At 37.0% G+C, this 27,187-nt stretch overlaps 1 protein-coding gene across 1 annotated transcript; it reads right to left on the bottom strand.

Annotated features, from left to right (window-relative positions):
• Positions 1-604: 604 nt before the first annotated feature.
• Positions 605-16,931, bottom strand: LOC125234780 (pupal cuticle protein 36a-like). Its single transcript, XM_048141177.1, has 3 exons — positions 16,849-16,931; positions 14,906-15,569; positions 605-1,325 (listed from the first exon to the last, which is right to left on the bottom strand). The coding sequence occupies exons 1-3, from the start codon at positions 16,855-16,857 to the stop codon at positions 1,069-1,071; spliced, it is 930 nt and encodes a 309-aa protein (XP_047997134.1). The 5' UTR covers positions 16,858-16,931; the 3' UTR covers positions 605-1,068.
• Between the last annotated feature and the right edge of the window lie 10,256 nt (positions 16,932-27,187).

Here is a 27,187-nt window from a genome sequence, read left to right as displayed (position 1 = left end):
GCTGAGCTGCAAAAGCGTATGGCGAATTTATCAAACAAATTCTTTCATCATTTCTCCATGCACTTTTGCAGCTGACAGTACAAAGTATGGGATATCATGGCAGGGCGACTTCAAAAATGTAAAATTTCTGCCTCATCTCTTTGTTAAAAATATACCATGATTATTGAAGTTTACAGAAAAAGTACCAGTTACAAAATCGATTTCAGTTAGTTTATTTTTTCGTCTAATGTGCGATAAAAATGAAACAAATTTTATGTTTTTTTTTTATAAATCTCAGGTTTGACCTTCGTTTATTATGTTCGATATTTACAATGTCTTACAATAAAAACTTTTTTTGTCATTTTCTTAAATATATTACTGTCCATTTGAGTATATGTATTAACTTACAACTATTTTCACAATAGTAGAAAATTAATTTTGATACAGAACTGTCGAAAGATTGAGATCATATTAGTTAGAAGAAATAGATAATGGTAACAGTAATTATTCCTATATTATAAAAAAATCACATCAATAGTTCACAGCTTTGTCCATTATTTATAATAATTATCTCTAATGATGATAAGAAAATAAATGAAAATATAAATATAAATAAAACTGTCAATATGGATAACGAAATCTATACAAAAGATGTAAAAAAGCTAACTATTGATAAAAAGACAGTGGGATATACATCAACATTATTCGATAATCATGCAAATTTTATACAGTGACACAAGAACACTGACAAATCAAAAATCATTATAATTTTGTAGAATAGAAGTAAAAGAAAATTCAAATGGAAAAGTTACAAATATGTCTAGCTGCCAGCTATAATGAAGCATTTCCAATTCCAAATGAACTAAGAAATTACTGACAAAGATAAAAATAGATTAAAAATGATTGTAACTCCACCTATTTGGTCTTTCTCGCTCAGAAAGTAATTATTTTACATCTACCCTCCATAATTATAAGACAATTATTGTAGCAATTTAATATCCACTGGAAAATCTTACGCCATCGGCATAATATCCACCAATGTCCATTTTCGTCAGTTTCAACTCATCAGTATCATGTCAATTTGAGCTCCTAATATTGGTATCCGGTCCTAGAGTTGAAGTTGCCAGATCCATTAGGTCCAGCCTTGGGGGCCAAGTATTGGCGAGAAGCAGCACCGCCGAAGTTGGAAGAACCACCGAAGCTGGAACCACCGAAGTTGGAGGAACCACCGAAGCTCTTAGGTTGCTGGAAGGTGCGGCTGGGGGCGCCATATTGGTTGGATGGTTGCTGGTATTGGTTGCCGGAGTAACCGGATCCGGAGCCAGCGCCCTCACCATGGTATGAGCCTGAAAGAGATAAGATTTGAAGTTTAGATACAGTATTTTTAAAGCTGCTAAAGTAAGGACTACTTACAGATGCAACTAGAGTTAGGGATAGATGATACACCATAGAGGGTTGGGGATCTTAGAACAAAAAGAGAGGGGTATTAATTTTAAGGAGTAACAATTTCAAGTCTCACTTGAGATGTATTTTTCGGTTTTCTTTTATAAATAAGTCCAGTCATTTACATCAAAAGATCAATTTCGTTTCAAAGGTAATCGTTTCCTAATTGACGTTTCTGATTAACATGATTAGAACGAAATTCCCTGTCAAGACTTATCGAGGGTCTTCAGTACATATTCAAAAAAGGAGTGAACAGGTTTTAAAAGGTCGCAAAGCGCAGGCAGCACCTTTGGAGCTGCAACCGTCAACCAATTGGAACCCTGGGCCACTCTGTCAAAATGACAAGTATTAAGAGATTTGTTACAATTTGATTTATAGCGTCACTATGACATAGTTCTACATGGCCTAGGGTTCCAATCGGTATTTAGTCTACAATGTCTGTACCCAGCCATAGGCTTATTTGCCGCTAACATAGTAAAAATGGTTTTGTTTTTGTTGACCGTACATTAGTTTGCAATGATTTGCGACCATTTCGTAAAGTTGTTATAGTAAGGATCTCGCGTGACAGTCCCACGGTAGAGGTGTGGGAAACCAGAACAAAGGTTCTTCAATGTGGGTTCTGGATCTGATTTCACTGAATTTTAATATTTTACTTGGGTTAGAATAGTATAGTTTTTTCTATATATCAGTTTTTTTATTGTTGGTTAAAGATTAAACAAGCAATCGACACATACGTAATTATGTTAATGTACAATTTTAACAGAACAGAAAATGTTCAGAACATTTTCTGACATCCATTTCGAACGTATTGTTTTTAACAAACTAACTTCTGTTCACGACGTTGCCTGATGCATCATGATCACGGAGCTCGACAAAAACTAAAGAGGTAATCTCGGTCTTTATCCCGCTCAATATAAGTCAAACCCCTTGATTACCAAAAGCACCCATCAGGCAAGGAACCCTAAAAGCAATGCAGTCTCGAAAGCAATGACCTCAACAATTGCCGTGGTTCCGTTACCATCATCATCAAGTGTTCGACCTTGAGCTTTCCGAGATGAATGTGGGGCCATGACATTAGCGTTTTGGTACTTATATTTACTTTGGCAGTTTTTTTTATTTCACACGGGAAATAAATTGTTAACTCGTGAAAATCGACGTGATAAAATACGGTACTTATTTCCCTTTAGAATAGAATGTTGTTCTTGATAAGGAATATTGAATTAGAAGCAATTTTGTTTTGTTAGTAAATAGAATAGGTATTGTAAGAATTGTGTACGAATGAATGGTATAATTTTCTCTCTTGATTCAAGTAGTTAAACATTAGGGTTTGTTTAGTAAATTGTGTATAATAAGTTATACGTATGTTCTACCATGACATTGGTTATTAACGAAATTGTAGAAAGAAATTGATGATCTCTTAAAAAATATCAACATCAGACCAGAAAAAACTTATGAAACCTACAATCTATTTCGTGATTCAGGAGTTAGTGTCATAGTACATATACAAGTTGTGCTGTAGGCCTAGCACATGATGGCCGCGGGAGTATGTCGCCGCGAGATAGATGCCACGTCTTCTTCTAACTGTATTAATGACATAAGGACGGGTAGTCTATCTCGCGGCGAGATACTCCCGCGGCCATCATGTGCTAGGCCTACAGTACGACCTAGTCTAGTATGCCATATTACCGCAAGATGTTGACTGTGTTTATCGCTCCGCTCTTACAGACGCTATTTTCGTGGCCACAAGAACTAGCACAAAACAATAACGAAGAAGCTCATGCCCCAACTATTATTTATTACCAAATGTAATGTAATGTTGTAACCCAAAGGTCGTGTTCTATTAGGCACATTAGTAAATCATTAATGCAACTTTGCTCACGGCTACCAAAGAATATGATGAATGTCTATTGTTTTTCATAAACGCTTGTCATTAATATTTAGTTCTATAATTTATAAGCATAGGTAATAATAGTATCGGCCGTTATATGATTGGCCGTTGGCGGTCATCAATATTTGTAGTTACAAGATGTATGATTTATTTGAGTAAGTATGTTAAAATTCGAACAAACTATTTTCGGTAAACTAAAACTAAAGCACCCGATGTAGGGAACAAATCAAATTATTTTATTAAATATTTTTTTGATTTGTTTTTTAAGTAGTAACACTACTATATATAAATTATAAACTGAATAGATACCATATACACTATAGAAAAAGCGATCAAGCCCACTGGTGGCGAAGCCGGGAATCGAACCCTTGTCTTCAGCTATGGCGGCTGACGTGCTAAAACGTTACACCACCTCGACTGGCTTCGCTATCAGTGGGCTTGATCGCTTTGTCTTTAGTGTATGGTATCTATTTCAGTTTAAGAACAAAGCTATGAACTTTACTAGTTATGGAATTATTTACTTTAACAATCAGACTTGCATTATTGACCAAGTATAGCAAAATCCTTAGGCTTCCATTGAAATCAAATTACTTATACCCATATATGCAGACAAGATGCATGTAAAGGAATTTGCATTGTGTGTGCAAAAGGTTGCAAAATAGACCAATTTGTCAAATTGTTTTATAATAGTGCAATCAGTTCTATTTATGGTGATAATTGTTGTACATAGGCTATTTTACTTAAAACACTTCTATTGAATAAGTAGATTTAACGCGACATTGCTGCACCAAAATTGATGGAAAAAGTATGATGTTTGATTATTAACTAAATAATATTTTTAAGACTATGGCCGATAGTCCACTATTATAAGTTATCATAGAAATATACTACCATATGCCATCCTTTTTCTTCACATTGGAGAAAAAGGAAGGTATACACACCTATCTATGATCTTATTTCTATGATAAACATATGATAGTGGACTTTCGGCCTATAACAGAATTGGCCCGCCATTGTGTTAAGAAACAAAGATGACTACCGGCGATTTGGCCTTTTCACTAGTTAATAATGTTTCTCAACGTCTTATTTTAAATGTTAGCTTCCTTAAACGTTTCGTTACGACATGAGGGCGGGGTGATAAAAGTTCGATGGTTATTCTCAATCGAAATCGATTACCAATACAATTTATTGGGCAGGGCCTGTAGCCAACACTACAACCGCTCCCTATCGTATCGTAGCTTTTCTTTCTGTCGCTCTTCGTATTGTTGCGACAGACACTATTTAGGGAAGAGGAATCAAGTGTTTCTGATCCTCCTTCCAACATGCAAGTGCCTTGGTCAAGGCTGCCGGAGAGCGCCGTGGCCAAAACATCCAGATTCCAGTGCGCTCTCATGAACGGAAATGAGGGCGAAACACCGGAGTGGGTTTAGTAGGTAGCTAAGGCCGTTCCCCCCTTCTCGCTAGGAGAAGGGAAAGCAACGGCGAGTCCAAAGGGGGTAAACTACATATCGTTTGCCACGGGTCGCCATCGATCGAACTCTTGCCCCGGTGATAGTTCAATTGAAATGTCTTTTTCGTCTTGCGCTTTATGGTCTTGAACTAATGTAAACATGAGATGAAGGACAGGATACGTAGCCGAATGGCACAAACGCTCACGAAACGAAACGCTCGTAGATATCTATCTCTATCGCTCTAGCGTATTGGCGCGACAGAGCCAGACTACCTTTCGCTTTCGTTTTCGTTTCGCGTCGCAGAAATGCCATCGGCTACGGCACCAAGTTAGATAATGCACCATATTAGTAGTGAAAGCCATCAACATTAACACTTCGATAATAAATCTAGCGTAAAATCACGCATAAAATCATTAGTACGGATAATACACAAATTCAACATTCATCATAAAAGGAAGAAATTAAGCTAAGTAAAATAGGGAAAATAAATAAATAAAATTCCAAAATAGCAAAATACATTGCTGCGTAGTAAACAAATTGTAAATAATTTATAATCTATGTACATAAATATGTAAGAATATAATTATTTTTAACATGTCACTTACAATGAGATAATTATATAATAGTTACCAGTCTCATAAAATATTGTGAATAGTTTGAAAATTTTACATACACGGGTATTTCGACAATATGGAATGTAACTTTAATTCCAAAACCAATATCGGCAGTGCAAAATCTAACCTACAATATCTTCCATAGCAATCAAATGAATTATCCAATCGCCATCTCACTTGCAAATGCAACATAATTATTGCTTTACGAATCAATTACCATAACCCACAGCACTGTGCCCCTACCATGAGTTATTTAATATTCGATAGCGTAACCGAAACTGATAATGTACCTATGTAATAAACTGAAATAGGAATTTCCTCCCGCGAACGCTCCGGCTATGGAATGAGCTCCCTGCCGAGGTATTCCCGATGAACTACAGTATGGGGTTCTTCAAGGAGTGTACAAGTTTCTAATGAATCGGCAACGCGCATGTGACACACCTTGAGTTGCAGGCTAGCTGTATTACCTCTTTGTGGTATAAAAAAAAGATATCGCACATGAGCCGGGGATCGAACCCGGGTCTTCTGACTACTAGACTCCACCCGTCGTGTTGCCCGCCCATCAAAAATGTCAGATAAGGCTACCTTGTGTTAAGTATATTAAATGGTGCTGTCTATGTCGACAAGGTTGCCCGTGGGCGCATGTACCCTAAGTGCGTTTTCACATTATCCGATCTGATATCGGATGTCGGAAGGATTTCATTTCAAAAGAAAAAATCAACGATGGCGTCGTCCAACATCCGATATCGGATCGGATAATGTGAAAACGCACTAAGGGATGCATGCAATGTGTGCATGCTGGTACTTTTAAAGTCACCGTCAATAGAACTTGTGAACAATGTAAACAAACCTTGTAGTCAAAATGTCTTTAATTTCCATTCTAACTCATCAGATACTGGCTAAATCCATGTTTTATTTAATCAATTCATATCACATTATGATCCGCAACCTTTAAAATAATAAAATTGTGCTAGAATATTGATATTTTATAGAATGGTTTGTTTACATTGTTGACAATTTCTGTTGACGGCGATTTTACAGGATTGCGGTATAGCGAGAGAGATGGTTCTGCCATCTATCCAATTAGGGAACAAACCAAACTTATAACACCCCGTCGTTTTTGCGTCGGGGGTTAGAAAATATGTATTCTAAAACGTCAAAATCTCATGGTAAGGGTTCTGATGTATAATTTGCTTACCAATGACTTAGGGCACCTTAGAGTTTACAAATTACAGCTACATCAAGGCATTTCCAATCTTATCACAAAGAGTTTAAAGTCTGTAAAATGAATGGAACTTGGTTTGGAACGCTTACTCTGATGATAGGTACGGCCCTAAATAGTCCTAGAAAGCTTACATGTGTGTGTTTCCAAAACGGCTTAACCACCATACTAAACGCTTTTAGTTACGTCTTTTTAAATTGCTTACATATGCGTGAGTTTTAAAACAAAAGGGCTTAAGCGCCATAGTCAATGCTAGGACATAGCGCTCCTTGAAAAACATAGTGACACTATCCAAAAACAATAGGTTTTTAGTTAACAACGCCATCTAGGTCGCGCGTTCATAACGAACGCAATGCAAAGACACCCATCAATTTAGCTTGCTTAGGGGCGACAGGGGGCGCTAATGTCACTATGGCGAATAGTGGGAATAGACGCGTGGGGGACGGGAACAATGTCATGTTTGCATTAATGACCTGGACGCCGATCAAAATGTAGTGAACTCTAAGACGAAAGTTGTCATTTTGTGTTTAGTGACGGTGTTCCGCGAGATTGAATGGTAAGTATAACAATTTTCTTATGGAACATTGTATCAATCCTTAAAGTGTCACTTTGAACTTGTAATAACTATTCAATATTGAGTTTCATTTTAAAGTAACAGTGTCATTTTTGTTATAATGACACTAGTACTTTAACAATTCTAAACGTTTTGAGATAGGTATAGTGACACTGTGCACGTAATGACGGTTTGGCTTTAAACTATTAGGCTTAATGCAGGCTAAAAATAAAGTTGTACTGTACTTTTACTTAAAATGACGTTATGGTCTTAACTCGCTAAAAAGAATTTGCATGAATGAATCGTCATTATCTGTTTAGTGTCATTTTTGATTGTATGAATTACCATAATTACGCTTGCAAAGAAATGGAATACTGCTGTTATGAGTTTAAAGCCACTTTAACTGGTAATGGTAGCTTTAAACGCGTTGACTGATTATTGTCACTTTAAGTTTTATGTCATGCTTTGCGGTAATTAAAATTACAAAACAGTTAATGATTAATTATCTTCTAGACATATTACGTTTAATACCATTGTTCCATTTAAGTTTAGCACATAAACCTACACAATTTTGATAAAATCCTATGAAAAAGACATTTTAATCTATTTTTTTGTAAAATACCTACAAACAGCGCTAATAAAAATGAAGGTTATTTTTTGTATAATCATTTTTTACGAAGTAATTGCTATTTTTGTGATCTACAAGACACAATTATTAATTTAAGATACAATATAAAAACTATGATTGCTAGTGGATAAATTTCTTGTGCATTAATATAATTAAATTATTAGCCATAAATAAGTATATTTGTTTGTTACAGTAAAAAATGGCTCAACGATATTCAAGGCTCAAAAATTCAAAGCAATCATCAATAGTATAAACACACCAGCATCTAGATCACCTATTTGTTACATCGCCACGAGCATGCACATTTCAAGCGGCCGACTAAACTTCGCATAAGTTAGGGTATAGTATACCACGTCGTCAAAAAAAAATCGCACCTCGCGCAAAATCGTTTCAAGCAAAAATATCTCTAATCTTATTGACTGTAATCTTTGATAGATTACAGTCAATAAGATTAGAGATATTTGTATCATTTCAAAGTACAATTAAAGCCCTTTAAGAGAAAATGTGTACAACTTTCTTAAAAACAATAATCGCCAATCTGCCGTGGTTTAAAAAAAAAGGTATTGATGCGATTTTAATGGGACTCTAGGTGTGCTACCCCAGACGGTTTTAAAAGGAGCTGTAAAGGTGTCATGTGGATCTTTTGCACTCCAAAGGTCACCGAGGACGAACGCCTGCAGAAAAAAAAAGCCTTGAAGGCAATAGGGGTTTAACACCAGAAAAAGCAGCTCAAGTGGTGGTACTGCTTCTAAACGGACTACGGCAGTAGCAAGTTGCTGAACGCCTAAGCATAATCCGTTTCCGGGTGCGACGAGTCTTGTTGGGGTTTCTGGAGACCAGTAGCTACATCTGTCAGGAGGCCTGGATCTGAGAGAAGACGCTGCACCACCGCTAGAGACGACCGGTACATTGTATCGGCCTCTTTGCGGAACCGCTTTCTTATCGCTCCTGAGCTGCAGATACTGCTTAAAACGGCTCGAAGAACTGTAGTGTCTCCATGATCAGAAGAAGATTGATGGAGAAGAACATGTTACCCCGAAGAGCTGACAGGGGCTACCAATTGAAGCCAGAGCCAATACCCCAATCAAATTGCCATAAGGCTTAAGGATTGGACGTTGCAGCAATAGAGGAATGTTCTGTTCCCCAACGAGACGAAGGAGATCATTTATACCAACTATAGACGCAAAAGGGTGTACAGGAGTCAAGGAGAGCAGTTTACACCAGTCTTCACCGAAGAAACAGTCAGTTACGTGCATGCTCTGGGGCGGCATTTCCATCGACGCCAAAACGGAACTCGTCTGTGTTTCCCGCACTGGCTGTGGTCGGTTTGAGGGGTCCTTAACTGCAGGCAGTTACATTATGGAGATCTTAGAAGAACGTATGGTCTCGTACGCTGAGTTTTTTGGACCTGATTTCCAATTCATGCACGTCTACGCCCGTTGCCTAATGCCTTGATAGTGCGGGACTCCCTGCATGAGGTCGGAATGCACCGTAATGGAGTGGCAGCAACGAGCCCCGACCTGAACCCCATCGAACATCTCTGGGATGAGTTAAAACGGCTTGTTTGGTCACGGGATCCTGCTCCAGCCACCCTCAACCAGCTGGAAGCCGTAGTTATTGAGGAATGGGAAAATATTCCTCAAAAACTGATCGTAACACTGATCAGCCCCTCTAGCATAACTTGTCTTGTCGCGCGCGAGTCCATACTTGAAGTCGTGCTTGATGTATGGACTCGCGCGCGACAAGGCAAGTTGTGCTAAAAGGTCTGGTCCATAACTGATCGCATGGAAGCTACACGAAGGGCCAGAGGGAGGAACACTGGGTTTTAAGGTTATTATTGCGTTTGATTTTTTTTTTAATTTTAACCTGAATGCACTTTGGTTACTTTTTCCTGACAATTTAAATTTTTTGTATAAAATGTCATGAATTTTATGGATATTAAAATAAATGTTGTATTACTAACGCAAATGTCAAGACTGAAAGTGATTTTTGTTTCTAATATTTTTTTAGTTATATTTTATTGTTTCAGAGGGCAAGCCAGGAGAGTTTACACTAGTTTTTAAGGGCAGTAATGCTAAAACGATATAGGGTTGAGACCGAATGTCATTTAATTCAATAAATTTTAATGTATATTACATAAAAGGTGGTTTGATTGCTAATTATTCATTGAAATAAAAGGTACATTTCATAAAAAAAATGGCTATAGTGTCATTTTTCCACAAAGTAAAACGAAGATATAAAATTGTCATGTGTCCCTAAACAAAAATAAATGGAAAAGTGTCACTACCATTTTGTTTAAGCTTAATTATCTTAGAAACAAAATAAAAAAAATACAATTTACTATTATATCTATCAGGTTTAGTCACAAAACTAACAAGAACTGCCAAAAAAATTACAAGTTTGTTGTAAAAATGGCAATTTTTGACAATTCAAAAATTTCAAAACTTTAAACCATTGTACCCAAAAAAGACGTTTTTCATTTAATGACACTGTGTTTTTCAAGGAGCGATAGGTCGTTTGTGATTTGTTATGTTGGCTTGAAATTAGCCTAAGATAGTGTGTATAGTCAACCAATTTCAGTCCTAGGCCACTGTAGAACCTTTGCACAGTAAATGTCTATGTGATTTTTATGGCAGGTAGAACACGGTTTCAATAAGACAGGGTTCTATGGCCTAAGATTCAAATTGTGTGACCGTACCTTTGGCCTGAATTGCACTAATAAATAACGGAATTACTGTGGGATGGGGCAGATGAGTGTCGTCATGTGTTTTTAGGTCAGTGTAATGTTCTAATGTTCCTATTACCTTCTTCATTAAGTCTCTTAAGAGACTACTGCCGCAGGCTTTAGGCATTAGGCATTATTTAATGGTCCTGGCTTCGAATCCCGGTAGGGGATGAGTAAACAAAGCAAAAGTTTTTTTTTCTTATACTACGTCGGTGTAAAACAAGCATACGGTCCGCTTGATGGAAAGCGGTCACCGTAGCCTATGAACGCCTGCAACTCAAGGAGTGTCACATGCGCGTTGCCAACCCATTAGAAGCTTGTGCACTCCAGATAATCGCTCCTGTGTAAATACTTAAAAGAGAGAGCGCACTTTTTACACTGAAGTAGAGATGGGCCGAATATGGACTTTGCCGAATACGAATATTCGGCCGAACATTCGGTTCAAATCTTACCGAACCGAACATTCGGCCGAATATTCGGTGCGCTATATTTTTAAAGCTGATGTAGAGTTGAAAACTTTTAAATGAATGGTAATGAAAATATAACGTTACTTAGTGTTACTACGGCGCCTACTGTTCTTATCAATAGATGGATATTTACATTTTTTTTTTGACCTATATTTTTGTTATAAAGTACGAAATGTTATTGATATTTCTAAGCATATATTTAGCTCTATATTTGTAGTTCCTTGGAATGCTAAAACAGGATGGCATTATCCGATGAATTACGAAATAACTTACGTTATTTAACACATTGTTTATTCGGTAAATATTCGGCAATGTAACCGAACTATTCGGCCGAATACGAACATTGACAAAGTTGCCGAATATGCCGAATACCGAATATTTACCGAATATTCGGCCCATCTCTACACTGAAGTATCCAATCCATATTCATTTTGACGAATTTTAAACTTCGAATTGGGCTGTTCGTTTAAAACAGGGTATGTAACAAATGCACAAACGCTTACTATAACTATTATCGTAGCTAGCTATCTCTATCTCTCTTCCGTATTCGCGCGACAGAGCCAGACTGCGTTTCGATAGCGTCTAGTGTCAACGGTTGTCATTTCGCCTAGGCAAACAGTTGTGTTTAGGTTTCATCACATGAATGAGAAACTGTACAGAGGTGTATAATTATATGCATTACATTCGCGACAAACATAATATATTTCCACGGCTTTATGGTGGGAAGGTAAGTTTTACTGTATTTTCAATGTTGATTTTATCGAATTTAATTATTAGGTACTGTTTTTTACTTGAACTTTGAACTCAGTTAGACATTTTGGTTGCATTGCTTGTCTTTGTCTATGCTGTCAATCATTTTAATTACACCAACTGGTTAAAGCTTTCCTAATTGTTCAAAAACGCATGAAAATGTTGCATTATATCAATGCTCATATAACCCGGCAACCTTCAAATCAAGAGTGAACAGGCATCTTCTGGGCGAGCTCACTCCATCGTAGGCCACGTCTTTGCCTTTGGCTAGTCTGTGGCCAAGAGTACGCCCATTTATAATAATAAAAAAAAATCTGGAAAGAAAATGCTTCACACAGGGATCAGTTTAATTTAACCTGAAATTCCGCTCTTCAAATCAGTAGCTACGCTCGCACTTCAATTTTGCTCAGAGTTACAAGAGCGATTAAACAATATCTCCTTCGAAAAATAAAAAAACTATCCCATGGATACAGTATGATACAATATAAGTACTTATAACAAAGAATGAATTAAAAAAAAAAATATTGGGGACACCTTACACAGATCAACTTAGCCCCAAACTAAGCAAAGCTTGTACTATGGGTGCTAAGCGACGATATACATACCTAAATAGATAAATACATACTTATATACATAGAAAACATCCATGACTCAGGAACAAATATCAGTGCTCATCACACAAATAAATGCCCTTACCGGGATTCGAACCCAGGACCGCGGCTTAGCAGGGTCACTACCGACTGAGCCAGACCGGTCGTCAAAACTAAAACTCTCAATTATGAATGAACAATAAGTAACCGATAGGATCGTCTAAGACTGCAAAGATAAGCGTCTGATACAATTGTCTGTCACAACTTGCAACCTGACTGCATCTTAGTCATCATTTCATCAAGCTATAGAAAGGGTCTGTTCTCACACGCCTTCGCAATGCCAAGCATTACTACTGACCCGCACAGAAGATAACTCATTTGATTGCAGCGGCCTAGCAAGTGACAATCGTTGACGATACGTGGCGAAATGCAATCTGGCTCTGTCGTGACGTGACAGTGTGTGCGTAACGGAATGCACAAACACTCACGAAACGCTCACGATAATATCTCTATCTCTGCTCTGGCGTATGGGCGCGACAGAGCCAGACTACATTTCTGCGGCGTTTCGGTGGCGTTTCGCGACCTGAAGAGTGATATAGAGATAGGAGGCGTAAGCAATTGTGACGTTGATGTTTTTAAGTTACTCTGGGTGGAAAAATTCCTCAAGGCGTCTCAGATACTGCTGAAAAGACAAAGTCCTAAAATACCGCCTGCGTGCGTATTAGCCGCATGTTATTTCTCCGACACGAAATGAAAACGAAACGCCGCGAAAGGCAGTCTGGCTCGATCCCGCCAATATGCACGAGCGATAGTGATAGATATCTACAACCGTTTCGTTTCGTGAGCGTTTGTGCCTTTCGGCTACGTATCCTGTTCGCACTCAGAGTATAAATGTGAAGAGCGATAGAGAGAGTTGTACAATAATTATGCTTACGAGTAAGCGATTGTGATGTTGGCTAGATACCAAGAGCACTATTTATAGATGTGTAATATAACTCATTTTGATTGGTGGGAACGTTATTTTAGAGTAAATGCGAAGGTTGGCCAAATTGTTAATGTCATTTAGTTTTACGCTCCATAAATTTAATTTGAATTATGTTTAAAACGACGTATTGAATGTCATACATTGTCTAGTTTAAGTAAATAGTATTGTTAGTTAGTTTGTTATCCCTCTTTAGTTAGTTTTTATTTCATTTAACACTTTATTATAAAATTATAAATTATTAATTTATTATAAATTGTAGTATTGTTATTGACTGTTAGTCAACAATTTCTTAACAAAGAAGATAATTTTAATTGGATTCATTTGATTTGATTTGACGCTTCATTACATTAAATATTATTGAACGATACTTCTAAATTTTGAGAGATATTTCACGGGAGGTCTTCAGACTTTATTATGGCATGCTGATTGGTCATTATACATTATTACTTCCATTTACAAAAAATACGTTGTGGCCGCAACTTCATTATTTTTGACTATGATTAGCATTGCATCTTCTTGCAGGAAATTAGTACCATTATCATTTGAGTTTTTGTTAGATATAACTTATCATAAAACAGTAGTGTTTACAAAAAAGTAATAAAGTCTAACAATATTTTGAAATGAAATAACTAACACATTACTTTATCTTTTAAAATGAACTATTGAACTCTAGTTGTAAAATAACGCAATAAATTATAATCACGCGATGCACAAGGGTTAATGAATCTAAGCTCATCCATAGATTAATCTTACACCTTTACCTGTTAATAAATCTAGATCTAAAATCTAGACAAGCACGTCAATGCGAACACAGAATGCAATCAGAATGATATTTGATTCATTTTATTTAGAACCAAATCGTGCGTCTCACACGCGTTAATAATACGACCAAATATGAAGCGAAGTTGGCAACTGTTAATAGTTTATATAGATGGAGCTATCAAAGCTTGTCCCTATCTCGTATATTGTTCTATGAAATCTAGCAAAAAGGGCTGGAATCCAGGACAAAAAACTCCGAAAAAAGAACAAAAATTTGACAGCAATTTAGAGATTAACAGTAAGCTATTATGAAACCATTTGGAAAAACTTTTTGACCGACATTCACGATGAATGATATCAGATATCATTTTGCAGGTATAATTGTAAGTTCGAATTGCCCTGAGACATAATCAAATCGCATGATGTTTTGCAGTCATATGCGACATGAACGTGTGTTATGACTAATGATGTGTAGGTTATCTAGATTAAAATAAATAGAGTAGTTATGTTTCAATTGCCTTGAAACTGTTGCAATAAATGTAGATTATTTCTTTTCATGTTTCTTTCTTTAATGAGGTGTAGTTTTATGTTTCTGCAATTTTGTGTGACTTTCATGGCCTTGCCATTCACGTTTGAAACTAAATTTGGATCAGCAACGCGCATGTGACACCCCTTGAGTTACAGATGTCCATAGGTACGGTGCTTGTTTTCCACCCGCGTAGTATTTAAAAAAAGATTGAAATTGACTAGGTATTTTGACTGTCAAATTTAGCACAATATTCAACGATAGTTCTACAATTAAGACTGCGGTTTGATCACAATAGAATGGCATGGAAAATAAATTCACTTACCATCGTCAGAGATGCCAGCAGCCTCATCACGGGCGTTCTGCTCCAGGGACTTCAGGATCTCCTCCGGAATGGGGGGAGGGGTGGGGAGGTGGGCACCCTGGGGGCGGTATCCGTTCTCATCAGCGGTGTACGTGATGCTGTAGTCCTGGCCATCATCACCCTTGTACCCGAAGCTGCCTTGGGACTGGACTCCATTAGTAGCTACTCCTTGGGCATCAGCGCGGATGCCGTTTGAGGTCTCAAAGTCGTAAGAGAAACCTTCAGCGGTGACCTCGCTGTTGGACCTTAGGATTTGGGCGCCGGCGTCTTGGGGACGAGAGCTTTGCTGGTTGTAGGATTGCTGGAAGCCGCCAGCGTTGTAGATGTTGCCTCCGTGTTGGGTTTGACCGAATCCTCCATGGCTGGCACCACCTTGGCCAAAACCTCCAGCGCCTCCCTGGCCAAAACCTCCATGGCCAGCACCTCCCTGGCCAAAACCTCCCTGGCCAAATCCAGCCGAGCCCCTCTGGCCGAAGCCTCCAGCGTGGCCACTAGCGCCAGCGGCGGCGTGACCGAAGCCCCCAGCGCCTCCCTGGCCAAACCCTGAGCCTCCTCGACCAGGAGGCAGGTAGGTGTTGTCCAGACGCCCAGCGGCGCACACTCCGAGGACGGCGGCGATTACGAACTGAAATTAAGAAATTTGCAATACAATTTTGTATAAGTACTTAATATGATGCAGTTTTTAGGATGAGAGTAAATGGATCGTCTTTTTCTTGTTTTGCCCCGGTCCTGAGGGTCGCGATCACAAAAGGGGTTGAAGGATGATTTATATTCCAAAATTGAGGATAAGGGCCCATTTAGACGGTTCGAGAACTCGCATACGTGTTTTATTTACATTGCGGTATTTGATGACTGTGCAAAATTGTATGTAACCTCAACAGCCCGCAATGTAAATAAAATCGCATGCGAGTTCGCACGCCGTCTAAATCAGGCCTAAAGCACCCATAGTACGAGATTTGCTTAGTTTTTTCAATAAAGAATAAAATTTGCTAATCAAATATTGATGTAAAATTTGCAGATATTTAATAAGTAATGTTACAAAATTTCGAGCCTAAAAGAACTATCGGCAGTAATGATGACGACCTAACAAGAAAGTAATAATAAAAGAAATGTCAATGCAATCTTTTACAGTACAAATGTTTTCTCAAGTCATTACTTTAGATAGTTATCGGCAAACTACGACTAGTATTTTATAAACTTTATGACGAAGACATAAGATTTATCGTTGGTCAGTTACGAATGTCACTTTTAGTACAATGAGTTGCTAAACAACACTTTGTAGTAATCGTGGAACTATAAAGTTCAAATTATTATTAGTCTTAGAAATGTTAACAAATTGAGAACGGTGTGTTAAAAAGGTGAGTTATATTTATTGAACTGTTTCATAAAGTTTATTACGTTATAGTCGTAAGTACTAATCAATAAATTTGTTAAGTCTATATTATTATGCCTGTCACTGACATAAAGGGCAGCCAAGACCTATTTTATGCAAAATTATGACTATTATTAAGAGAAATGTTGAATGGCAAAAAACGAGACTGCATTTCATTACAACTGCAGATCTAAATTGCAGCCGGAGTGCGGTTTTTGTGTAAGGGATGAAAATTGGTCTAGTTTTGTTACACTTGAAACACTTTAGTTTTCGACCGACAACCCTTCCGCCCGACAAAGATATGATATGACATGTTGCGCAGATTTATTCAAAACAATCGGAAAATTACTTGAAAATTACCGGAAAATTTCATGGAAAACAGAAGAAATTTTCGTTTCAGAAATTTCAGAATGTAGTTCTATTTTTAATTTTTGCCGTGCCATATATGAACTCCTGATTGCGTTAAATTTAATCTTTAAAACCATTATATATTTATATATATAATAATCTAGTTTTTGCTTTCCAAACTCACCAATTTCATTTTGAAAATGTGATTTAGATATGCGCGGAACGGAGCCGAACGTTTGACTGTGACGAGTGAAGACGATTGCAGGATTATATACTCCGGCGCAGATCGCTTCTCGGTTCCGAAGGCTAGACTCTTCCTTGTAAATGTGTAACATTTTTAAACCAGTTTTGCAATTGGTACCTTTTATGGATGGGTTTTGTTATATTTTTTAATTAGACAGTATTGTTGGTAATGAGAAATTTTGGATTAGATGGCGAAATTGTGCATTGTGCGGAAGGACGATCTGCCTAGATCTGCAAATGAGAGTTAAGTTAAAACTTTATTTTGTCGAGCTTTGACTTATTAATTGTGGCGTAGGCGAGAGGCTGGCAACCTGTCACTGCAATGTCACAGTTTCGTTTTCTTTCAACCCCTTATTTGCCAAGAGTGGCACTGAATCTTTAGTAGTTTCATGTGCTCTGCCTACCCCTTTATGGGATACAGGCGTGGTTGTATGTATGTATGTGTGTTGACTTATAGAGTATTTATGACACATTTCAGTATATTTAACATTAAATAAGATGCCTTAATAGTTTATAGTAGAAAAGTCTATGAAAAGATCTACAATACGATATTAATTATCGAAAACATAAGGGTTGCTTTGATTTTGATCACTTTAGTTTGTAAAGTAATTTAAATTCTTGGCAGGAGGTCAAAATTTCAAGTTAACTTGTTTTAACTTTCAGTCTTTATTATAATGCTTTCCTACTTACTGATTAAGTCCTGGATTCCGGATATTTTCTTTTTTTAGATCGCAATTTCAACCGATTTTTGCGATTTTTTTTTTTGCGTCTGTTTATTGATTCAACAGTTTTTTTTTTCGTTCCGTAATACATATACACGATGTAACATAAAAATAAAATGTTATATAACGTCAAGCAAATTTCGCCAAAAAAAAATATTGTGTAATTTTATTTAGTTTTTTTGGATGTAAATGGACATCAAAAGTAAATGTTATTCGTAAAATTGATTCCTAAAATAATGTTTTAAATAAAAAAAAATGTTTTTTTTTTCAATGCGTTAAGACTAGTTATTTTTTGACATCTATCAACGAGGATAGTCAGATTACGTCCGATAACGGCATCATCGCCATCTAACTATATAGCGTTTTGTTCTGAGAAATAATAAGTAATAGTTATCTTGTTATATTGGTGAACAATAAAGAATATTTGTATTGTATTGTATTGTTATTTTTTTTAATGCTTATAACTCTGAAAGTAGGTGAAATCCAGATAAGACTATATAACATTTTACTCTTCTAATATGATGAGGAATATACTGTTAAAGTTATTCGGTTTCTTTATGTTGCACCGTGTACATATTCAATTGAGCTTTTATAGTAGCATTATCTTCATACCGTATATTCCGGCTTATATGTAATCTGAAATATATCAACATCACCCCCTAATTTTAAACGTGTGGTGGATTTTTTTTATACTACGTCGGTGGCAAACGAGCGTACGGCCCGCCTGATGGAAAGCGGTCACCGTAACCTATGGACGCCTGCAACTCAAAGAGTGTCACATGCGCGTTGCCACCCCATTAGAAACTTGTACATTCCCTTTTGCTGTGTTAAGTACACAGCAAAAAGGAGAGCACAAGTTCCAATTCTGTAAACACCTATTTTCAATCGACATAACTGAACTTCCATGGTTGTTTCACACGAGAGTATCAGCACAAAATGTCAATGGCAAAAATGCGATCGCAACGTCATAAGGTCGTCACATCTTTGCTTAGGATCCGTTCGCGGCGGTCTCACATGAAAAGGGATACTGTTCATTTATGGGTAAAAAGGTATAATGTCGAAACAATAACAGCGAGACTATATTTTTAAAGTTAACGGAAAAATTGAAAAATTCACACAAATCCCTGTCGAGTCCTGCCGGAGGTGTGAATTTATATGTTTTCTTTAATTTAAAAATATGTTGTAAGTATGTATTTATCTATTTAAGTATGTATACCGTCGCTTAGCACCCATAGTACAAGCTTTGCTTAGTTTGGGGCTAAGTTGATCTGTGTATGGTGTCCCCAATATATTTATTTATTTATTTATAAAGATGAATTTGGTTTATAAATATGTCTTTAATAATCCATACTAAGTAATATTATAAATGGGAAAATGTGCATGTCTGTTTGTCCGTTTTTCACTGCAAAACGGCGTGAGGATTTGACGGGATTTTTTAAGTGTAGATAGTTAAAGAGATAAACAGTGACATAGGCTACTTTTTGTCCCTTTCTAACCTCCCACTTCCCTAAAATGGGGGGGGGGGGGGGGGGGGTGGAAATTTGTATAGAGCACTCTGCAATTATAGAAAATCACAGTCTAAGCAGAATTTAAAAATTGTTGCATATATATGTATTTAGAAAAATTAAAATAAATTAAATTATAAAATAGATAATAATAAAAATTATAAAATAGATTTTAAAAAATCTAAGTCTAAAGAGGACACATTTCAAACAAGCAAACTAGGAAGCAAAGAACGCCTGCTCCTCCCCAGTTGTCGACTGACTAAGTCCTCCAAGACTATACAGGTACAAGGTCCCAAGATTTTTAACAAACTACCCAAAGATATTAAATCTTTAAACCAATTCACACGTACTTTAAAAAAATGGCTTCTCATCCAGGCTTTTTATGATATGAACGAATTTCACATTATTTAAATTACCAAATTGACATTCAGAAACATTGTATTAATTTCATTTTAATATTAATATTCCTAGCCTTTATTTAATAATGTATTAACATATTTTGTCATTTTTAACTATAATTACTACCAATTAATACTAATATATTAATTGTAATACACCGTGTTATAATCATGTACTTAAATAAATTTTGACGTGTAATATGTAACAATATTATAAATAAATGAGTATGAATATGAGTACGAGGACCCCTGAGGCATAGTTCCCAAGATGCTGGCAGCATTTCCTCTCGGAATCGCAATGCTTATACGTTGAGCGAGGAAGCTGCCAGCTCTTTTGTCCCCCGTAGTATCAGTCAACCGCTTCGCCAAGTCCTTTTATAAAATCTGGGCGCTCGGGCCCCACATAACGAATCAGAGCAAGCAAAACGACCTACTTAAAAGCCTTGCAGTGCATTTTGTGCACAACTGTATCGTATCAATATCAAAACTCAAACCTCTAACAGACATTATTATTTACGACCATGAAAATGGTAGCATTAAAATGACTAATAGTCTGACACAATTCAGGACCCGTCACGCGAGTGATGAGTATTTCGCCACAGCATAAGTAGCAATTTTTACACGACCACTGCATTTAGTTGCTATTAACAAATTGGATACACGACGTCAGAATTGCCGCTAATTTTAATTTGTAATCGATATGAAGATCCAGTCCATAATTTACTTTATAATGTACAGTATTTGGACACTATTGTGTGTTTAATGGTAAATGGTCACATTTTGAGATGTTCATGGTGAAATTATGATAAAACTAGCTTTTGCCCGCGGCTTCGCTCGCGTTAGAAAGAGAAAGAGACAAAAAGTAGCCTATGTCACTCTCCATCCCTTCAACTATCTCCACTTAAAAAAATCACGACAATTCGTCGCTCCGTTTTGCCGTGAAGGACGGACAAACAAACAGACACACACACTTTCCCATTTATAATACTAGTATGGATAGGTATGGTAAGATTCTGCTAACTATAACCCAATGCTTCAAGTGCTGCAAGTATGGTCCATAATTTCATTACTTCAGTATTAAATTAAAATTATATTATTTTCTCAGTTTAAGTTATGAAACTATGTTGCGTCAGAACTGACAGATTAATAGTTTTGTACCCGAGTTGGAATAAAATACATCGTTTTTTTAACTATGTACATTGGTGTCGCTTAGCACCCATAGTACAAGTTTTGCTTAGTTTGGGGCTAAGTTGATCTGTGTAAGGTGTCCCCAATATATATTTATATACATACATACAACATACATACAATCACGCCTGTATCCCATGAAGGGGTAGGCAGAGCCCTTGAAACCACTCAAATTTCAGTGCCACTCTTGGCAAATAAGGGGTTGAAAGAAAACGAAACTGTGACACTAAAGTGACAGGTTGCCAGCCTCTCGCCTACGCCACAATTTAACCCATGTCCCTCAGTCGCCTTCTACGACACCCACGGGAAGAAAGGGGGTGGTGAAATTCTATAATAATATATTTATATTTATATTCATTGCTGGTGTCCCACTATATATCCTGTCATCGGCATTTTCCCACTATTTAGGGTAGAATTTTGTTTTAATGATCTCACTAGGGAACAAATCAAATCATTTTATTAAATATTTTTTATTTGAGACGTTATCTGGGTAAAGGGACCTCATTGTCGATGGCGCTTACGTCCCGCGGTGTCGTAATTGTATACGAACATCGCTCATAACGCCGTAAGCGCCATCGACAATAAGGCCCCTTTACCCAGACAACGTCACATTTGTTTCTTAAATAGTCATAATACTAATATACAAAGTTACAAACCACCAGAGGGCTAGGACTATTTATAAACGAATTATAATTTTAAAACATCGAAGAAGTTTGTATTAAGTACAACTGGAAGAACGACAGACTTAGATTTTCTTTCCAGCAGATTTTTTTTTATGAAATAGGCAGCAAACGAGCAGACGAGCCGCCTGATGGTAAGCAGTCATCGCCGCCCATGGACATAAGCAACATCAGGGGAGCCACTTATGCGTTGCCGACCTTTGAGAACTCTAAATACCTGCTTCTTGAAGAACCCCATGTCATAGCGCAAGGGAAACACCTCAGAAGGAAGCTCATTCCACAACTTGCACGTTCTGGACAAAAACGAGCGGGAGGCCCGTTTGTTCTTAGTTTGCCACGTGTCGAGAAAGTGAGGATGAACTTTGTTTCTTTGGCGGTTGGTTTCTGTCACTCTGGTTACTTTTCTATTTCATCTGAAGAACATGATCAATCATGACCAACTAGATCAAGATTTCAATCAAACAAGCATAAACGAGCATTTCCGGGAGCCCAAAGTTCCCTTTCCTCTTCGTGACGGCGCACTTAGGGCACTTAGTCATAATGATGCTTTTGATACTACTGCTGTCATAAAATACTGATATTTATTACTGTTTAATGTGTAACTTAATGATATAGTTAATGAAGAATTTGATTAGGTTTGCTGATATGTGTATGTCTCGAATTACTTATAATTAAGTAATAAGAAATTGAAGAACTACTGATTTTGGCCTAACGGTTAGTGACCCTGCCTGCTGCGCCGCGGTCCCGGGTTCCAATCCCGGTAAGGGCATTTATTTGTGTGATGAGCACAGATATTTGTTCCTGAGTCATGGATGTTTTCTATGTGTATATCGTTGTCTGAGTACTCACAACACAAGCCTTCTTGAGCTTACTGTGGGCCTCAGTCAATATGTGTAAGAATGTCCTGCCTGTAATATTTTTTTTTAAATAATAGGTGCCTATAAATTTAAATAGATATCATACACGAAAGAAAAAACGACAAGGCCCACTGGTGGCCGAGCCGGGAATCGAACCCGGGTCTTCAGCTTACGCGGCTAACGTCTTCACCACTAGACCACCCGCCCGCCGTGGTACCCGACGAAATTTCTCTAGTGTAACATGTTATCTCTGATAAGGCTAGGCGCCTTTGACCAACTCTAAGGGCGAGCAATTAGTGCTTGCACCTCCTATACGAATCCTTTTGCAGGATTACGATATAGCGAGAGAGATGGTGCTGCCATCTATACAACTAGGGAACAAATCAAATTATTTTATTGAATATTTTTTGATTTGTTCTTTTTTTTTAAGTAGTCACACTACTATATATAAATTATAAATTTAAATAGATATCATACACGAAAGATTTGATTTGTTCCCTAATTGTAATAGGTGCCTACTTTTTCATTTTAGCGGAACTGTACTATAGTATCTGTTAATTCTTGTTTATTTGCGTATAAAATAAACAACTGTATATCAATACCAACTATTACGACCAATGGATTATAAAAACTTACAAACAATAAAGCTTACTCATCAAATTCTATGAAGCTTTACAGGAAGTAACAAAACGGAAAAGCCATATTTATGTACCTGCGTATAAAGAACAAGTACCACGAGGCTTCATTGTAGTAGAATCAATACAATTAATAAAGCCTTTAATATTTATTATGAGCAAAGACATATATAACTCCGTATAGACAGATAAAGTTAAGAAAAAAACGTACCTCAGTACCATACAGAAACAGGTACGGTGGCCTAGATGGCGTTACACCTTTGGGGTACGCTCAGCTAGATGGCGCTAATATTAATATTTGACATTTTAAAACATATCAAGATAAGAATATGGGCCAAATTGTCAAAACTGAGGTTCAGAAGCTTTAAGCCTGTGTCAAGAGATGGCAGTCTATGCACTGTGATTACACATTTTACTTCGACAGTAACTCTCTATAATACTCGATCCTCTTTGATTATAAGTTAATTAGAAACATTTTATCTCGGACAATAGAAACCATCATCATCCTTGCGTTATCCCGGCATTTTCCGCGGTTCGTGGGAGCCTGGGGTCCGCTGTGACAACTAATCCCAAGATTTGGCATAGGCACTAGTTTTACGAAAGCGACTGCCATCTGACCTTTCAACCCAAAGGGTAACTAGGCCTTATTGGAATTAGTCCGGTTTCCTCACGATGTTTTCCTTCACCGAAACGCGACTGGCAAATATCAAATGACATTTCGCACATAAGTTCCGAAAAACTCATTGGTACGAGCCGGGGTTCGAACACTTCGAACCCGCGACCTCTGGATTGTAAGTCGCACGCTCTTACCGCAAGGCCACCAGCGCTTCGCGCAATAGAAACCAAAAATAAAAATTGTATGAGCTTTGAAGTTTTAGGGAATTACATAAATTAACTAGGTACTGTACTTAGCTACTTATTTATTTAAAAAAATGTAGTAATTGTGCATACTTTAAATATCCCATAATGATTTACCTCATATATGTTAAATTGTTACATATAATAGGCTAGTTTCCTATAATTAAAATAAAATATTTTATGCAGTGCACGAAAGCACCACGTAATTAGAAGAATAATATGGACAGTAGTTGTTTTTAAACATAATTTCTATTTAATAAGTCAAAGAGAAATATATAAAGTAAATGAATTGACCGTGACGTCACTCCTCAGTATTTCATAGTAATTCCATATTAGCAAATCGTTTTGACAGTTCATAAAAAGAAGCTGATTTGACTAGTAGGAAACTAGCCTATTATTATCAACAAATGGTGTTGCGACCTTTTTTAACTCCCGGCGCAAAAACGACGGGGTGCTATAAGTTTGACGTGTCTGCCTGTCTGTTTGTCTGACTGTGTGTGTGTGTGTCTGTCTGTGGCATCGTAGCTCCCAAACAGAACCGATTTAGATTTTTTTATTTTATTTGAATGCTGAATCAGTCGGGAGTCTCGGGAGTGTTCATAGCCATGTTTGATGGAATTCAGTCCAGTATGTCGGGTTTTTTTTATTAATGTTTGCCAGTACGTTTTGTTTAGACGTTAGTTTTTTATCTTATACTTTTAAACGAGCCATTCTTGTAATTTTATTCCGATCGCCACTCGACTATCTGAAGGTTGTCTGTAAGAGCCCGCTGTTTTAGCGATAAGACCGCCTGTTGTTACCTACCATGTTGTATCTGTTCTGAATTATGTTTCTTTTTTCTCCTGTAGTGTGCAATAAAGTATTTTATTATTATTATATTTATTTATTTATTTATACCGACGATCTCGGAAACCGCTCTAACGATTTCGCTGAAATTTGTTATGTGGGGGTTTTCGGGGGTGAAAAATCGATCTAGCGTAGCCTTAGATCCCGGAAAACGCGAATTTTGGAGTTTTCATGAGTTTTTCTTTCGCGTTAGTAAACGTAAAATATGGTCGTTAATTTCGCCGCGCGCGCATCGATTCCGCTTAGCTCAGTCGTACGAGGTCGGTCTAATGTACGCAGATAGATCGTAGGTGTCAGGGTTTCGAATCCCGGCCAGAAATTAAGTTTTTGTTTTTTTTCTTTTTTTTTCTTTTAGTATTTATAAGAGTTTTTTTTATCTAAAGACGTGATATATTAAAATAAAATAGAACCGAGCGAAGCTCGGTCGCCCAGATATTAAGGAATTATATTATGTTTACCTTTACTGTAACGTGAGGACGTGACAAGGGAATATATTGGTCAGCTCCTCTATTTGCCGCTCCTAAGTCCGTCTAGTCACGCTTTCCTCATTGAAAACACATAAACTTGAATTTGTAGGCCTTATTCTGTTAATATAAGGTGCATAAATGTAGCCAGAAAGCTATTGTAAAGTAAATGTCAGTTGCGAGTCACCGGTAGTGATGTACCCACGGGACTATTTTATTTTACCTGGTATTTAAGATTCAATTTATGTTTATTAATCGATCTATTACTTACTTTTATTGTTAGAAATAACAATAACATTAAGTAAACAAATTATGGTTAGATTCTATCTGGTATTTTTCACCACACTAAGTGGTAAAGGCTCTCTAGATTCTTCAAAATTGATGAATTTATCCACAAGAGCGCAAAGTAATTTCGTCCAAACTTTAACTTCATGTCATAAGTTAGCTGTCAGAATTAAACTTTAAACGATGATTCTGAATCATAAATTATTAATAAATTGATAGTTTTTTTTTATGTTTTACAGTCAATATTTCCCTCGTGTTGGTGTGGTGCAAAAAAATTTGTTTCACTCGATGGCATTGTTTTTTACCTACGTGCCTTGATTCCCTCGCTACGCTCATGATTCCGAATCCTGAACCACTCACTACGCTTGCGGTTGGATTCTTTCACTTACTCAGGTATCAATATTATCACGTGCGGTTTGCCCCCCTTTAAAACAATTAAATATTACTATTATGTACGTTAAAAAGATTTTAATACACAACACTAGTCACAGTGAAGGGTTATCTCATCTCGACAGATCTACATGAATTACATAGAATCGGTTTGTTGACTCAATTTGCTCTTACATATACACTACAGACAATATTCTAAACAATAAATATACAACCATAATAGTAAGCAATAGAGCGCAAATGTTGTATACTTAGAAGAATATCCTACGATAAGACCGAAATGATGTAAAAGGTATGTTACCTTTAAATAAATAAAAAAAGGCAATCGTTGAAACCAGACGCCTATCGAAACGCAGTCTGGCTCTGTCGCGCCAATACGGAAGTGAGATAAAGGTAGCCACGATAACGATATTATATTATCGTAAGCGTTTGTGCATTTGGTTACGTACCCTGACTTTCGATAGGTTTTGATCACGTTCACGAGTCGCTGCCAAATATGTTGGGCATGAAATACATTGTGAGACAACGCCTTGTTAACGTATCCGATTATGATAAACTAGCTTTTGCCCGTGGCTTTGCTAGAAGCTAGCTAGTGCAACAATTTTGATATTTTATGCAATGGTTTGTTTACAATTTATATTGACGGCGATTTTACCAATATTTACAAGCGCATCAAAATATTAGATTATTAAAATTTGTGCTCTAGCTTATCTTTACCTCATCTCAAATGCAGGTCTGTCACTAACCCAAGGTTAGTACTACGTGTCTTCACATAAAGGGATTACACCAACGCAAACGAAAATATACCTTATACCATGTTAATTATAAATAAATTAGCGTAATACAACATCTAGAATAATCTAGATCATCGACAATCTAACGTGAACCGATTAATTCTAAAACTTCTCATTTTTGATCTTCATCTATTAGTAATTGAGTTTAAAATTGCTTGTTCGTGAAGGATGATCTGTAAGTTATTTTTATAGTGTAATTAAAACTGTATATTAATTTGTCTTCACTTATCTTAGGTTAGGAGTAACGAGATAATTAATTTACAAACGACTTTGAACGTGTACTGAAATTGACATGCGTAATGAAGTTCGAAATTACATTTAAGTGTTCAAAAAGATCTGGACACTATCGGCGTTGGCAAAGTAAAACTAACTAACTACACTACGCATACACGCCTGTATTTCCACATGGGGTAGGCAGAGCACATGAAACTGTAAGTTTCAGTGCCACTCTTGGCAATGAAGGGGTTGAATGAAAACGTATTTGTGATACAGTGACAGGTTGCCAGCTCATCGCCCTCACCACAATGGAACCCATATTGTCAGTCGACTTCTACGACATCCACGGGAGGAAATGGGGTGGTGAAATTTTAACCGTCATTTTTAACTAATAAAGTGATTGTTCAGAAAGGTATAAATATAATTATTTTAGTAGTTAAGA

The sequence above is a fragment of the Leguminivora glycinivorella genome, chromosome 16 (assembly GCF_023078275.1).
Source record: "Leguminivora glycinivorella isolate SPB_JAAS2020 chromosome 16, LegGlyc_1.1, whole genome shotgun sequence".
In the NCBI taxonomy this organism is placed as follows: domain Eukaryota; kingdom Metazoa; phylum Arthropoda; class Insecta; order Lepidoptera; family Tortricidae; genus Leguminivora; species Leguminivora glycinivorella.
Note: the sequence above shows the minus strand (reverse complement) of the source record. Positions and strands in the feature narration are given on the sequence as shown.